Genomic DNA, 13,891 nt, shown 5'->3' on the forward strand with positions numbered 1-13,891 from the left:
TATATATATGTATATATATAATTACCAGCACATTACCGAGATGTTAATTATTTCAGATTAGTCGCAATTTTTCAATATAAACTCCTTAGAAGAAATACTTGACCATTTCTGTCTTAAGTTAGAAATACAACAATCTCGTTAGAGACTACAAAAGAGCAGACGAACTGTCACACCGAGACTCCTCAACTAATTAGATTTATTTCACAAAGAACATGTAAAAATTATACATTACTAAGGTAAGCAAAATGCAACCCAAATAATGGATCACTAGACATCGTGAAAAATTTTAGAAACTTATATGTTTACTTATGTAGAGTATGATCTTCTTGTACAAACGTGAAAAAAGCATCACGTAACACCGAGCGAAAAGATAAACGAGCTACAAAAGTCTGTTATCTATCGAAAATGTTGTGCTAACGAAGTATAGATCACTGACATTTCTAGCACAGACGAAAAATCCCCATCCAATATTTTTAAAGCAAGAAATCTATCAAAAACTATTTCCTAATTCCTCCGGCATACATAGCGTGATTTCAAATAAGTCAAAATAACTAATGATTTTTCTCTTTTCTATTCTATTATATCATGTAATTACCAATTCGAAATTGTTCCGGCTTCCTCAGCTTCTCAAGATCTCATTTCTTATACCGTTTCACACCAAAAAAAAAAAAAAAAAAAAAAAAAAAGGACAATTTACGCATGGACAACGCTGGGCTTATTTAATGTTCAATTGCTTTCGCCAAATCCTGGGAAAATTCTTGTTTGTCAGTGTCTGAAATAGTTGTAGCGCCTTGAAAGCTACAAAGCAGCCGTATACCTATAATCTGCTTATCGATGGTCTTCTTGGAGCGTCAACGCTAACGCTACGTAATGTATAGGCCTTTTTAAAACACGCAAGCAATAGAAATTAGACAGATCTAAAATATTCTGAATATGTAGACAGATTTTAAGGAAATAATTCGTACATGTCAACAATCGTCTCAAAGTTCCGGAGCTTCCTTGAACAAAGAAGGGTAAAAGTACTATTTGGTTCTTTCCGTGAACACTTACTAGAACTTGGAACACATATTGAATATGACAGTTCAACGACAAGGAACAGATTTCAGTTCACATGTAGTGTCCAAATTTTCTCAAGGGAAGAGTCTATGTCGGAAAAAGCATTATAAATTTAAATGAGGCCACAAGCGGGTGGTAAATAATACCAACGTCCAGCTCATGCTCTAGATCACGTTAAATCAACACTGCAACGAATAGGAGTTGAAAAGGCAGTCAAACAGTGATATACAGCGGTCTTATCTTGTCATTCTAAATCTACAAACTCTATTGGGCTTTTTGGGAAAATTCACACGATGTTACACTAACGATGACCTAGAATTGTACTAAAAACGAGTGAACATCTTGTAGACACAACAGAATACTAAAACTGAATGGGCTATGCGAAGATAAGATAAGTGTATCTAAACAAAGGGGTCACATTCGAATTTTGTGCACGTCTGCAGAAACAACAGGGCAAGCTAATTACTAGCACAGGGTTGCGAAGGAAAACTACATAGCAGACGATCCTATCAACCTCCTCTATTTTGGTACACAAGGGTACTGCATCGAATTTGGAGTGAGGCCGATGAACAAAATCTGAACTTATTGTGATATTACATGGAGCGTACCATAGCACAGGATATATAATACTACACCAAGGAAAAAAGGCTACGATGTAAATAGCAGCGGCTAAACTCATATCCATACGGAGACAAGGTGATTCGGTCAACGACTAAGCGTCAGCAAATAATTTAGTAGTTGATTTTCGGAATAATCATTTAAGACTCATATAATCAACGCAGCATCACATATGGGATCACTTGTCTACGACAGAAACGATTCCTCCGAACTGTAAAGCTTTGCTAGAACGGTTAGCGCACCAGTTTGCTTAACGTAATTACACAAGATCAGAGTCATAACGTATAATACGATCAGTAACTTCACCTATGTATGTATGTATGTATGTATATATATATAATTTCCATTCGTATTTTTGAATTTGACTTGCAAGGATGCGTTCTACATATTGGTATCTTTCTAATGTTTAGGTCCCTGCATTTTCATTACGTATATCATCAACATTTACAATTTTACTCGCTGCCAATATCAAGTATTTTGAAAGTAATAAGAATGCTTATTTTCCTATTATCGCAAATTGCTTTTTCTAGGTATTCCCTGCAGGTTTTGCCTGGCTCATAAGTTTCAGGTGACTAGGTGATCTCCTGTGCCCTGACGCAACAGAGCTTTAAGCCGTCAACGATTTTCCAGCCTTTTACATATAGTTTGGCATGAAAAATTGCACCCTACGGCATAAATACAGGGCTAATGTAATGTAGAGACATAAATACAGGATGACAAAAAGGTCTACATAGGTAAGGTAGAAAGATAAGTTTCCCTACATTGTCGGATTAGTAGTTTATTGCTATAATTAATGTTACCACAGTTTATTGGAAACAAGAATAGGGTCGGCATATCTTATTCTAAATAGCACTTTCTCTTTAACCCATAACTCCAACATAATAAGAAAACCCAAGTGAGCAAATGATATTACGGTAGTATATGTATCAAAGCAGATTGAAGGTATAAAAGATAACTAACGCTGATGAAGCTTCCTGAAACAGTGGCTTTTATATAATATACACTTTAGTAATGTTTAAAGACGAAATATTTTGTTACATTATGCATATCGGCTAAATGAAGCTGCTGTATAAACTAATTATAACATTAACTATAACAGAATAAAAACTATATATGTGTGAGAGACGATGGTGTGGCATATTGTATCAAGGATCTCACTCTTAACCTTGTTGTTCGATAGTCGTGAATGTATTTCCCTAAAAAAAAAACACACACACCTCCCTTAAAGACAATCTATCGAATAGGTTCAAATGAAAAATAGGTTAGCCGCCTTTTGTTTTTCAGAAACTGGGGTCTCTAGGTGTGTTCCCTTTTGAGTCGTATGAACTTTCGATGCGCACTTGAAAGTAATGTTTTTAAGTACTGTCCATAAGTGCCTTCTCTTCTATCTGCAAACGATTAACTTACTATTTTCCGAAAAAAAATTCTCGAAATAAAGGACGTGTGGAAATTTCCTAACGATACTTTATCAAGCACTTCTTAAGTTCTTTCCATGCAATCATTCTGCACGTGCGTTACAAATATTTATGCTCCTTTGTGCAGACGACATAACAAAACACGAAATTAGATTGCGATGGCATTCTACAAGGTTGATCCCGTATAAGTTATGACGCACTAAGTTAGTGTTGATACCTTTATGTGTATCATCAGATACACACTACGAAGTTTTCCGTAGGGCAGTAAAATACTGCTTCAATGTTGCATGTCTAAAGGTTTTATAATTGCTTAATTGACGTTACTTGTTTTTACGTTAATTTCCCAAGATGTTTTTTTTCCTAAAATGTATTGTCACGACATACTACTGCTGGTACCAAGCCATTAATAACTAGGGGGAATGATAACAAAAAATTATAATATCTGTGCAATTATCCTGTAATCCTGAAAACATCAATGGACACTGAACACTGACAGTTACTCTGAAGAAGAAACTTTTATCTTGCTTTATGGGAGATATCCATGTAATAGCTGCTAACTATCGGGATGCCCAAAAGAATCATCATCTTTAAATTTTCGATACGTACTTCGACACCTGTTTACTCTGATTCAGACAGTTTGTAGTTTTTGTCCAACGTTCAACGAAGGAACCTTAGAGGTCACAAATTTCAAGTGGCAGTCGTGTATTTATCATTACCACCTGAAGGAGTTCGATGTATTATTTTGCAAGCTAACAATGTTTTCGTTTACGATGCAATATTATTATCTTCCAGATCTCGTGGAAGCACGTGGCCGAGCTAGCGGTCTACGGCCTAGTGATGTTCCTCTCGCTGCTGGGTAACCTTTCCGTTGTAGTCGCCATCCTAACCCAGCGAGCAATGCGCACTACGATTAACTACTACCTGCTCAATATGGCCGTGGCCGATATCTTCATTGTGCTTTTCTGTATGTGGGTTCATTTCATGAATGTTTACATCTTCAAGGCATCATATCGTCTAGGAGCATTTATGTGCCGCATTGAAGCATTCGCCAAAAGTAAGTTCCAGCAAACGTTAACACTAGGCAATAGGTTGGGATAATTCTAATCTGGAGGCAGCACAATCGACTGTTACATATGGCATATAGATTCAGTCATCGCACGTACTTATAGTTGCTAAGTGGCTCGCTTTCTGTAACTAAAATTACCTTTGCATAATGCTCACATAAAGACAAATACTTTAATCGTTATCATGCTTAATGAATTCAGACTAAAAATAGCAACCGACTTAACGAAGTACTGTGCATATATTGACTCGGGCGTGTTCTTCGATTACCGAACAATCTTACTTATACAAAGTTCTTGGCGTTTTCCGTTCTGATCGAAATACTAGATATGCACAGAATACTATTGATTTCCTTTTATCTCGGTTTCCGTTGCGTATGTTTCTCATGCAGTGACGTGCTTGACCGCCTGCGTGCTAACTCTGACCGCAATCTCTTGTGATCGATTCGTCGCAATTCTGTTTCCACTGCACGCGGCTGCACGCATAACGAAACAACGGACATCGTGCATAATTCTTGTAATTTGGTGCCTTTCTACGATGGTAGCACTGCCACTCGTTGTCTACTCTAAGCTCTACACGGTACAGGTTGGTGATTTAGGCACACATGAGTATTTTAAGCGATATAAGGTGTTTCTACTTACTATTATCAGTTACGAAGAAACAACAAAGCGGAGCTAACTGCGACAGACACGTACGGTGTGACTAAAATCTATTTGAAATCCGTTTTCATAAACGGTGAATGGATTTCGTATAAATGAATGGGTGAGCCAACCTTGTACACCTAGGTCACATCTACAGCAAAGTCCAAATTTCTTGAAGAAACTATTTATAGGCACTTGGAGGCGTGCTACAATTTCGAAATAAGTTTAGTCCTGGTTACTGCCCAACACCAAACGATGAACAGAAGCACAGCGTAGAGAGTAATCCCAGGTTTGCATGTAAGTTCGATAAGTGCCTACTGGATAGATCTGCATTATTCTACGTTTATATGAATAATTAGAGTAAGTAACTTGAACAAATTCGTGTAGCAGCATGTGGTATGTGCATAGCCGTTCTGTTGAAATCCTTTATTTACGTGCTTGCTAGTTATGGGAAAATACATAGTAAATTCGAACTGAATTACTCTTATACTTAATTTTATCATTATTAGGTATAGATAGATATTTTATTTATCATTTATTTGCTATGTAAAGCCTCTCCGTATTATTATTAATGTAGAAAACCTATGCACACGACCCGGTTTTTGGCTGTAAGTAAAGCCATTTTATATCACACTCATTTACATTCGGCCCATCGAATCGAACTTCTATTCAGATTCTATTAATTAGGTGAAACATGCCATTTCTAAATGAAATGCTTAGGAAAAAACGTAAAGCTTTGGTGACGTTCACACTTGAACGAAAAAATACATTTAGGGGCTGTTAAAAGCTCAAAAATAAAAGGGATTGAATCAACAACAGTGTCCGTTTTGTAGCACCTAGGTCAAATTTTGGTTTTCGTGCAAGCTAAAACAAATATGCCATATTCAAAGAAACCCAGACAGTATGAAAGACTAGGTACGAAGATAGGATTTTGTTGGCCTTCCGTATTAGAAGGCACCTATACTAGAAACGTCGCGTAAATTCGTGGCTTAAAATGGCAGGTCTTATCTCGGGAGTAAATAATAATAAAAATAATAAAAAACATATGCTTTGTCTACAGTTTGCCGGTCAAGCGGAGGTATCATATTGCGGTTCATCATGGCCAGGGGAAGCACGATGGTCGCCAGAAATTTCAGAGTGTGTTATCGCCTACCCGACGCGTAAACTTTACTACTTTATAGCTATGGTGACGTTGTTCTTTCTGCCCATCGGTGTTATGCTGACCGCCTATTCATTCATCATTTGGAAGCTTTGGATACATCAAGTGCCAGGAGAATTTGGAAACGCGAGAAGTAATGGGGCCTCAGCCAGTGGCCAAAGCAGCTACGGGGGCATGCAGTACAATAAAAACAACTCGGTCCACAATCGCTCCAAGAAAAAGGTACGCTGAACAGGATGGAATTGTGTTTTTTCCTGACATTTTAAGCGTAACAATTCTTTTGACGAATTAATTTTCTCCTCTCGCAAAAAAAATACGATAAAGATACTGGGAATTGTTTACGTTGCGGGTCCTTTTGGACTGGACAGAACTGTTTAGGTTTATTCATGTCATAGTTGACTTGGCAATAGCTTCAGTCAAAAGGAATGGTCTTTATTGTACCGGAAATGTTTGCTACAATCTTGCTGGCCATTTTGATTCATATACCAGGCGCATTCACTGGGGTTGCAAGGGTTATTAGATGTTTTCGATATATATATATATATATAGAGAGAGACAGAGCTTGCCTTGAGCTAAAACAGATGCAGATCGCGTCTGTGGACCGAACAATCTCCCTATGGTAAAAACTCGGGAAAAAAACATTCGGGCTTGGCTTCTTTGCTTGTATACGTACTACTGAAATGTTCGACAGAATTTTTCAACAATAGTAAACTTGCTAACGTACCCATTAAATTCGTGATGGTGGGTTTCAGAACTCTTTCCGTAGGTTTTCTTTACCTCTCAGTTTTAGATGTATGCAACTGTAATTTAATAGGTATTCATAGATTTTTATTTATCTCTTGCAGTAGTTCTTGATCAAGACTCTTTATTAGCTAAAACCGATGTGGACATGCACACACTATAATAATGTTTGCATTCTTGCAACCGATGAATCCTCTAGAGGCTCTCACGTGGCCTATTGTAGTGAGTCTCGCATAAGCAGCAAAATACAATATGACAAACATCGGGCTTATATTTTCTTATATTTCTAACTTGATTGTTAAACATCATCTCTTTTGCCAGCGTTCCATCCAATAAAGTATAACATTAATGTGTAGCATACATTTTTGTTTTATCAAACACGTGTTCCTAGAACACAACATCCAAGACAGATACGTGTATTTCGCTAGCAGTGACATTCAGATCCAGGTATCCGGGGCTAGCATAACCGTTGCTTACGGCAACTGTTGTTGTAACTTCTATTCTCTGTGGGGGCCCACCTAGCCATTAACCTTAAGTTGCTAGCTGACGGATGTATCTTTCAAATGTACGTACGACCTGTTTCACAGTCGGTCTTCATTTGTCCACAGCAAGCAGAAATATAATATATATACATATATATATATGGACCTTGCATGCTCCGCCATCAGTGTGTACGGGGTGTCGGTACTAATCGAAACTGCTTTAACGACTACATGCAAATAACAATAACAACTGATATTTGAATGATCTTTTTTTTGCTGACGTACTCACCGAGAGGTCTTTTACTGGCATGTTCGATTCAATATATATTCAATATGACCGCTATTCACTCCGATCATGGGTTCAGTTGGAAGTCTGTACCTCTCAAGTCAAATTTCGAAATTCTACTTATTCTCTATGTTCATGAATGACCTTTTAATAGAAAACCTGAGAAAAGCGATCGTGGTACGCACAAACTCGTTGAGGTCTTTCAAATGCGTCTTACACAAAATGCTGCGGATTTATATTTTTGTTTCTAATAATAAAAAATGTTTAAAACCCTGGAAGTTCGAAAAAGTCAAAAAGGTAAGAGACGCTCAAAAATTTAAACGCGACCATTTATTTGGAGCGTATCAGGGTATCCATAAAAATCCACTAATCCTTTATGCATCGAAATTCCCGGGCGATCAGAAATGGCTTTTTGCATCGTCTGGATAAATTTTCGAGCCTTTCCATTCTAATCACTATTTTGTATATTTTTCTATGCCATGTAGAAATCTTCCTCAATATTCAGGAGTCGCACGGAAGCAAACAATCAAATCGACTTCAAGAAACAAAAAAGTTTCCCATTTGGTTCGTCGGGAGCGAAGACGATTAAACACAACACATTCTTCGAGGAATGTCTTCGTGTGGGCATCGCTTGCTTTTATGTAGCAAATTGATTGTCCACCGAAAAATGACCGCGGTTTGATCGATTTAGCCATAGCCTGCGAGTGTCCTGAAATTTTTCTTAGTTGCGCTCCCCTCATTTCCTGAAGCGACGGACACAGTAAGCAGCATCGATGATTGTTTTTGTGCGCTCCCAGATCTCTCTGTTCCTTCTGACAGATACACAGTTGCCATTGAAGTGTGTGCGATGTGGTGTAGCCGACATTATTAAAGTCGGGCATCAGCACTATACTTTGTTTCGAATACGTTCCAGTTTCGGTCACTGAACGTTTAGCTGAACGCACCGATGTTTGATGTTCATGTTAAATAATACTGAGCATAGCGTAGTTTTACAGTAATGTCGACTCGCGAGTGGTAGGTTCCGATATTAATTGGGTGAACCCTTTGACCTATTGTTAAAGACAGTAATTCGGAAGTTCTTTTATCGTAAATTGTTTTTCTGCTTGCTGACCCGTTTAAACTTCCTCATAAATTTTGTTTAAACTAGAAAAAAAGAGCACAAAAGTGAAGTAGGATATCTGGAGAGCTTATGGTATTGTAGAAATAACCACTATAGCTTGTTTCCTGTTTCAGCAATGCTATGTAGGCGTCGTCGCTGCCTCAGCTATAGATTAAAAATTTAAAGTTTTGTGCTTGTTGTTTATTAAGTTCGTGACTACGATTTGAAGGGAAGCTGCTTACAAGTTGAATTTTTTCTTCGTGATCATTTTGCCACAAGTCGTGCTTCGAAGATTCAGATCGGCATGCAATTCATTCGCTGTTGATTGATGGAGTTTTTCGCGGCTCAGGTAATCGCATTAAATCAAAGTGGATCCAATTGAAAAAAAAATCGTTTCGATGTTGTATACCATAAGCTTGACAAAGCTTACACACATATTTCAATTTTTTTTCCATGTTAGGTTGAAAAATATTGTCTTCTATTCTTCTGTATGTAAAGTACTTGTGCGTATTTCTCAAAGCGGGCCGCGTAGCAGCTGACATCACTGTTGTACTATGTTGCCCTCTACGTAGTATTCTATTTTCAAGGCGAAATGAGCTCGTGTTTTGCCCCTGAACGCCTTTTTTTGGCCAACCACTTTGAAAAGAAGCCCACTAGCGTGATGATGCCAACAGTGATTACCCCCTCTGCTGTCCTTTGCCCGCTATGTAAAATTGAATGTAATATTTAGTATGTCCTAATCCAGTTATGAGAAGCGCGTTCGGCAACGCGCAATGCGATGAAAAGAATTCAAGATGTCTGATTTCACGGCAGGTTACGGATTATCATATTGATCACGTTTTATTGCCTTTAGGCTAAAATCAAACCCCTTCAATGCGAGCTGCGCGCCCCCTAGAGACCGTTAAGGAATTCTTTGAGTAGCCCGTTGGGAATCTGAGCTAGTGGCACATAAATCTATTTAAACGCAGGCTACAATTCTCTGCATAGGAATACTATTAACTGAATGGCTAGTATTCACTCACCTATAATTGCATGTATTTAAGTGCGTGAATAAGGGCCACCTCTTCTAAGCCATCCTAACTCGTATGTTGACAATTTCTTTACCTACAGTATCAATATGCCATCATAAATGACGATTCTAATCCTTTTTTATGAGGCCGAACGCTTCTTGCTGCTGGGTCAGTGACGAAATGTACACAAAAACGGAATTTACTTAGGTTCTAATTGGACGTAACTTGTCTCGCTCCTTAGAAAAAGCGAGAACAAAGACAAACGGTGAATTAACCTAGTAGTTTTATCGTCAGGCACAGTACGTTAAAAAAATTTTTCGTACTCGATCATTTCATCCTGTCTATTTACTTAAGTAACTTACATCGATCACCATGATGATGTATGTCAATTGGCAAACTTGCCGAGACCTGATTTTTACTTCGAATATTTAAAAAACCGAGACCTTTTCGAGAGAGTATAGTAACACCATATTCCACTATCCTTAAAAATGATAGATCGGGATCCCTCATCAGCAGGACGCTTCAGTGCCTGCTAAAGCTAAAGGCTCTTCACAAATTTCAAGGCACATATTCGGCAGCTTGTGCTATATATTTAGATTATTAATGTTTGCATAAATGCCAAGCTTTCATCGTAGGAGTAACTAAGCCGAAAAGCATTAAAGCGTTCGTAGATTCTGATTGCTTTTCTAGAATGAACACTTCTTATGATAAAACTTCATATGACAAATAAGTCATGACAAAAACAAACTATCACAACTCAGGTAACGGATTGGAGAAATTACACCGTAGCAGAGCCGTACAGAAGATAAATGAAAATTCCATTACGGTGGATTACATAAATCATGACTGCGATGCAGGGAACTTCGCCTAAACGCTCTTCATAGACAGAATAATACTGTCTCGAGTTTTATGTTCCCTATTAGCATTGAATCAGACAGTTGAATCGCCGAATAATGTAAGTGGAGATTATTCCGTCATTCGTGAAGTTCCTAAAGCTCTTTACGCACAAGTTGATCTAGCTAGCAATTCAGGTCGCTCCCTCCGAAGGGCCTACTCACCGAAAGCGTCATATGAATCACTAGTACAGAAAGCATTCACTATCGTTCGACCTTCTTCTGTGAATCCCGAATTTATTCATTTGAAATGTTTAGCGATATTTCGCCCGTTTGTAACTCCGTTAATGTACGCTGAAATGATTGTGTTGTTTACGCTGTACTGATGTAAACACCCGGTGACTGCGTGAAACACTTTGGGACCCAAACTGAACGTACTCCTCCTGGTCGAAGGGAATAAAACTGGGAAATCGACATTACTGTAATGCCGGAAAGGATCAATTGAATGTCCTGTTTCAAGGACTATATGCTATTTGGTCATTGTAAGTATTCACCAAATGGATGATAACAGCACACTAATGAATGCCCACGGAAATATACAATAGGCATCAAATTAGTAATAGAAATGAACGATTAACAAACGTAAAAACTAGCAGTATGTGGCAGAAATGGGTCATATTCATAGTTATTGTATATTAATAGGATCAATCTTATATACATTCTCATTATACGCATCAAGGCACGGGATACGTTCAAAACCTTGCCTTAATGTTATGATAGCTTTCAAGGTTTTTACAACCTTTAATATATTTGAATATCAGTAGAACTAAGTCACTATGGAGTATATGACTTAGCAGTTGAAGTTGCTAGAACTAGCATGGGATAACATTAAGCAGTTTCAATCATTTGTTGAATTTTAACAAAATGAATTCGACGCTTATGTGCACACATGTTTTTACGCATGTATTACTATCACGAACAAATACGTGGAAAGATTGATTAAATAATAATAGCTGCGTTTAAAAAAACAGCACACTTAAGCACCTTATTTTAGATATAAGGTGCTTCCTGTTAAAGGGGAAGATAGCTGTGCACAGAGGCACATAGTAAACTGCCATTTAGGTATAGTACTGGCAGTACCAACGTTATAAAACGAATCAAGTTTTCGTACCGCCATGCAGTTCAAAGGGGTATTTCTATATAAGCAAAGAGAGAGAGAGAGAGAGCAAAAGCTCGATGAGTTCCGGGAGTTTTTATTGCGAAGCGCAGTGACAAACGTGACTACTATCCTCCTAGAGAAAATGGTCGTTCAGACATCGACCGTTAAAGAAAGGAGAGTTCTCTCCTATTTTTCTGCGAGTACCTCGTACGCTCTATTGCACAGAACAATCCAATCACTGATAGATTTTATAGTGGGACTATTGAACGTGTAACTGTATCCGCAGGCTAGCAAATATCTTGATCGTGCGATGATTCCACTTCCATGTTGATGTTCCACTCATGGTGACTGTTTGTACACAATCATTACGCTGACAACAAAGCCCGGGTGATTAACGAACGCAGTACTACTTTCCTTCTGTCCATGGCGAAGTCTTCGAATATTAGAAATGAGCCAACAAATGCCCATTTCCTGGATATTTCTTTAAATAATCGCTATGTGGTATTACAATTGAGTGAAACCACGATTGCAAGCGTACTTGCGTTTATTAGCTAAAATTAATAGGAGAATTTGTGTGGAGAAGAAGCGTAAAACGTGCACGCTTGTAGATGTACACATATACCTATTGCGATCGATTCTTCACCTGAACGAAAACTAGTAGCTACAATAGAAGACTGTAAACAAACCTGGATGTTCATTCATAAAACGTAGCTACATGAAAATATAATCGAAATTTCTATGTGGAATTTGTGTGTGTGAAAATTCTATGTCGAGGGAAAGGTACACAGTTGGTTTAATGCTTACAACTTGACCTAGAGCTAATAGATAGGAATATAATCGCAGTAGTCATGTACATATTTTGCAGTACGTTTTGCCAATTTCCGTCTTTATGCGAAACCAAACATATAAATAAACAAAAAATAAAGATGCAAGAACATTTTGATCGTAATAATATAAATCATAGAATGCGATAAATATACATTACGTATAAATATATGTATATTATAGAAGCGACCGTGGTGTTGCACTGATTGTTAAGAAAAAACATTAATAGACAATGGGATAGCGTAATGGCCGCTTTCATACCGTTGTAAAAACGAACGATTATATACCAGGTGGTGCTAATCTGTCGTTGGGCAAAAAAACTTTTGAACCCCAAGCCGAATTATGGTATGCTAGTTTGTCTGTCCCCTTCGTTTTATGGCAGTATTCTTGGCTACTCTTGTTTGGCCAAATGACGGATATATCTTCTTTAGTTGATTTTTATACTCGTCTTTTAACCGAAGCTGTGCTCTTGCCTCCAATAAATTGAATCGGTACTTCAGTTTCTTAACCATAAACTCGCTTTAGATTGTCGGACTTGTTCCCAGCTTAAGAACACTCCATAATATGCACCAGGTCTGACCTTGGATAAAATCAGAACGAATGAGGGAAAACTTAATTCTCATTCTAATCATAGTATAATAGCAGTCACTAGCGCATTTCGCGTCCTTAATCCTGAAGGTTTCTCCAAGAACCGAACAGTAAAAGCGAGGTGCTATACTTCCTCTCTTTAGCAGCCTTTAAATTCTAGTTTTTATTCTTGACCCTTGTGGCAGATGCTTAGGCACCAAGTCATTTGCCTTTTTGTAACTTTCTGAGAAGCGTACTAAACGTATTCGGATCGAGAATACAAAAATATAACAAGACAGTACACACTTACTACACAGTTACCACTGCCTCAAGGAGAAAAAACACCGTTATTAATCACAAATGTACACCAACCGTTACCATTTATTTACAATGGTAGGAAACAAGCATTAGCAATACGATCTCCTATTTAGTATATGCATAACCAGTATATACATATACTACGTAATATATAGGTATATAACTTCAGGGTCGTCTCATTTCATCTTGCTCATATAGGTGATTCGGATGGCCTGCTATGTTCTGCTTGCATTTATCATCTGCTGGATGCCCCTGCAGGCCACAGTCCTCTACTCGCAGATCAGGGACGATTCACATAAGCAGGTGCGTAATTGAACAGTGTCATAGGTAAATTTTTAAGAATAAGGCTATTGGCTATTTTAATTCAAGCTGTTCCGTTGTATTTCTACACCGATAATTGAATGAAATAAAAATACCTGTTTTAATAAGCTTCGTGCAGGTAGGTGTGCATGAAGTATGAAGTATGAATATGAATATGGATGAAAAATATGAAGTAGGTAGAAGTGAACATGCTACATATAATGGGACATCAGTATCTTGTTGGCTTGAAGCCTTGAAGGCTTAAAACTCAGATTGACTTTTTTTTTTTCAAAGCCGAGAGTATAACATAACCTTAACAC

General features: G+C 37.8%; 1 protein-coding gene across 3 annotated transcripts in view; it reads left to right on the plus strand.

Annotated features, from left to right (window-relative positions):
• The first annotated feature begins 1,629 nt into the window (after window positions 1–1,629).
• The window catches only part of LOC111259998 (QRFP-like peptide receptor), a 33,162-nt gene continuing 20,900 nt past the window's right edge, over window positions 1,630–13,891 (plus strand). For all 3 annotated transcript variants that reach the window (XM_022832418.2, XM_022832419.1, XM_022832420.2), the window contains exons 1-5: window positions 1,630–1,752; window positions 3,882–4,143; window positions 4,543–4,736; window positions 5,853–6,173; window positions 13,470–13,574. In XM_022832418.2, coding sequence (XP_022688153.1) covers window positions 3,927–4,143; window positions 4,543–4,736; window positions 5,853–6,173; window positions 13,470–13,574 — 837 coding nt within the window. In that variant the 5' untranslated portion in view covers window positions 1,630–1,752; window positions 3,882–3,926. The remainder of the gene's footprint in view (window positions 1,753–3,881; window positions 4,144–4,542; window positions 4,737–5,852; window positions 6,174–13,469; window positions 13,575–13,891) is intronic.

This window comes from Varroa jacobsoni, unplaced genomic scaffold, assembly GCF_002532875.2.
Source record: "Varroa jacobsoni isolate VJ856 unplaced genomic scaffold, vjacob_1.0 scaffold_390, whole genome shotgun sequence".
Classification (NCBI taxonomy): Eukaryota; Metazoa; Arthropoda; class Arachnida; order Mesostigmata; family Varroidae; genus Varroa; species Varroa jacobsoni.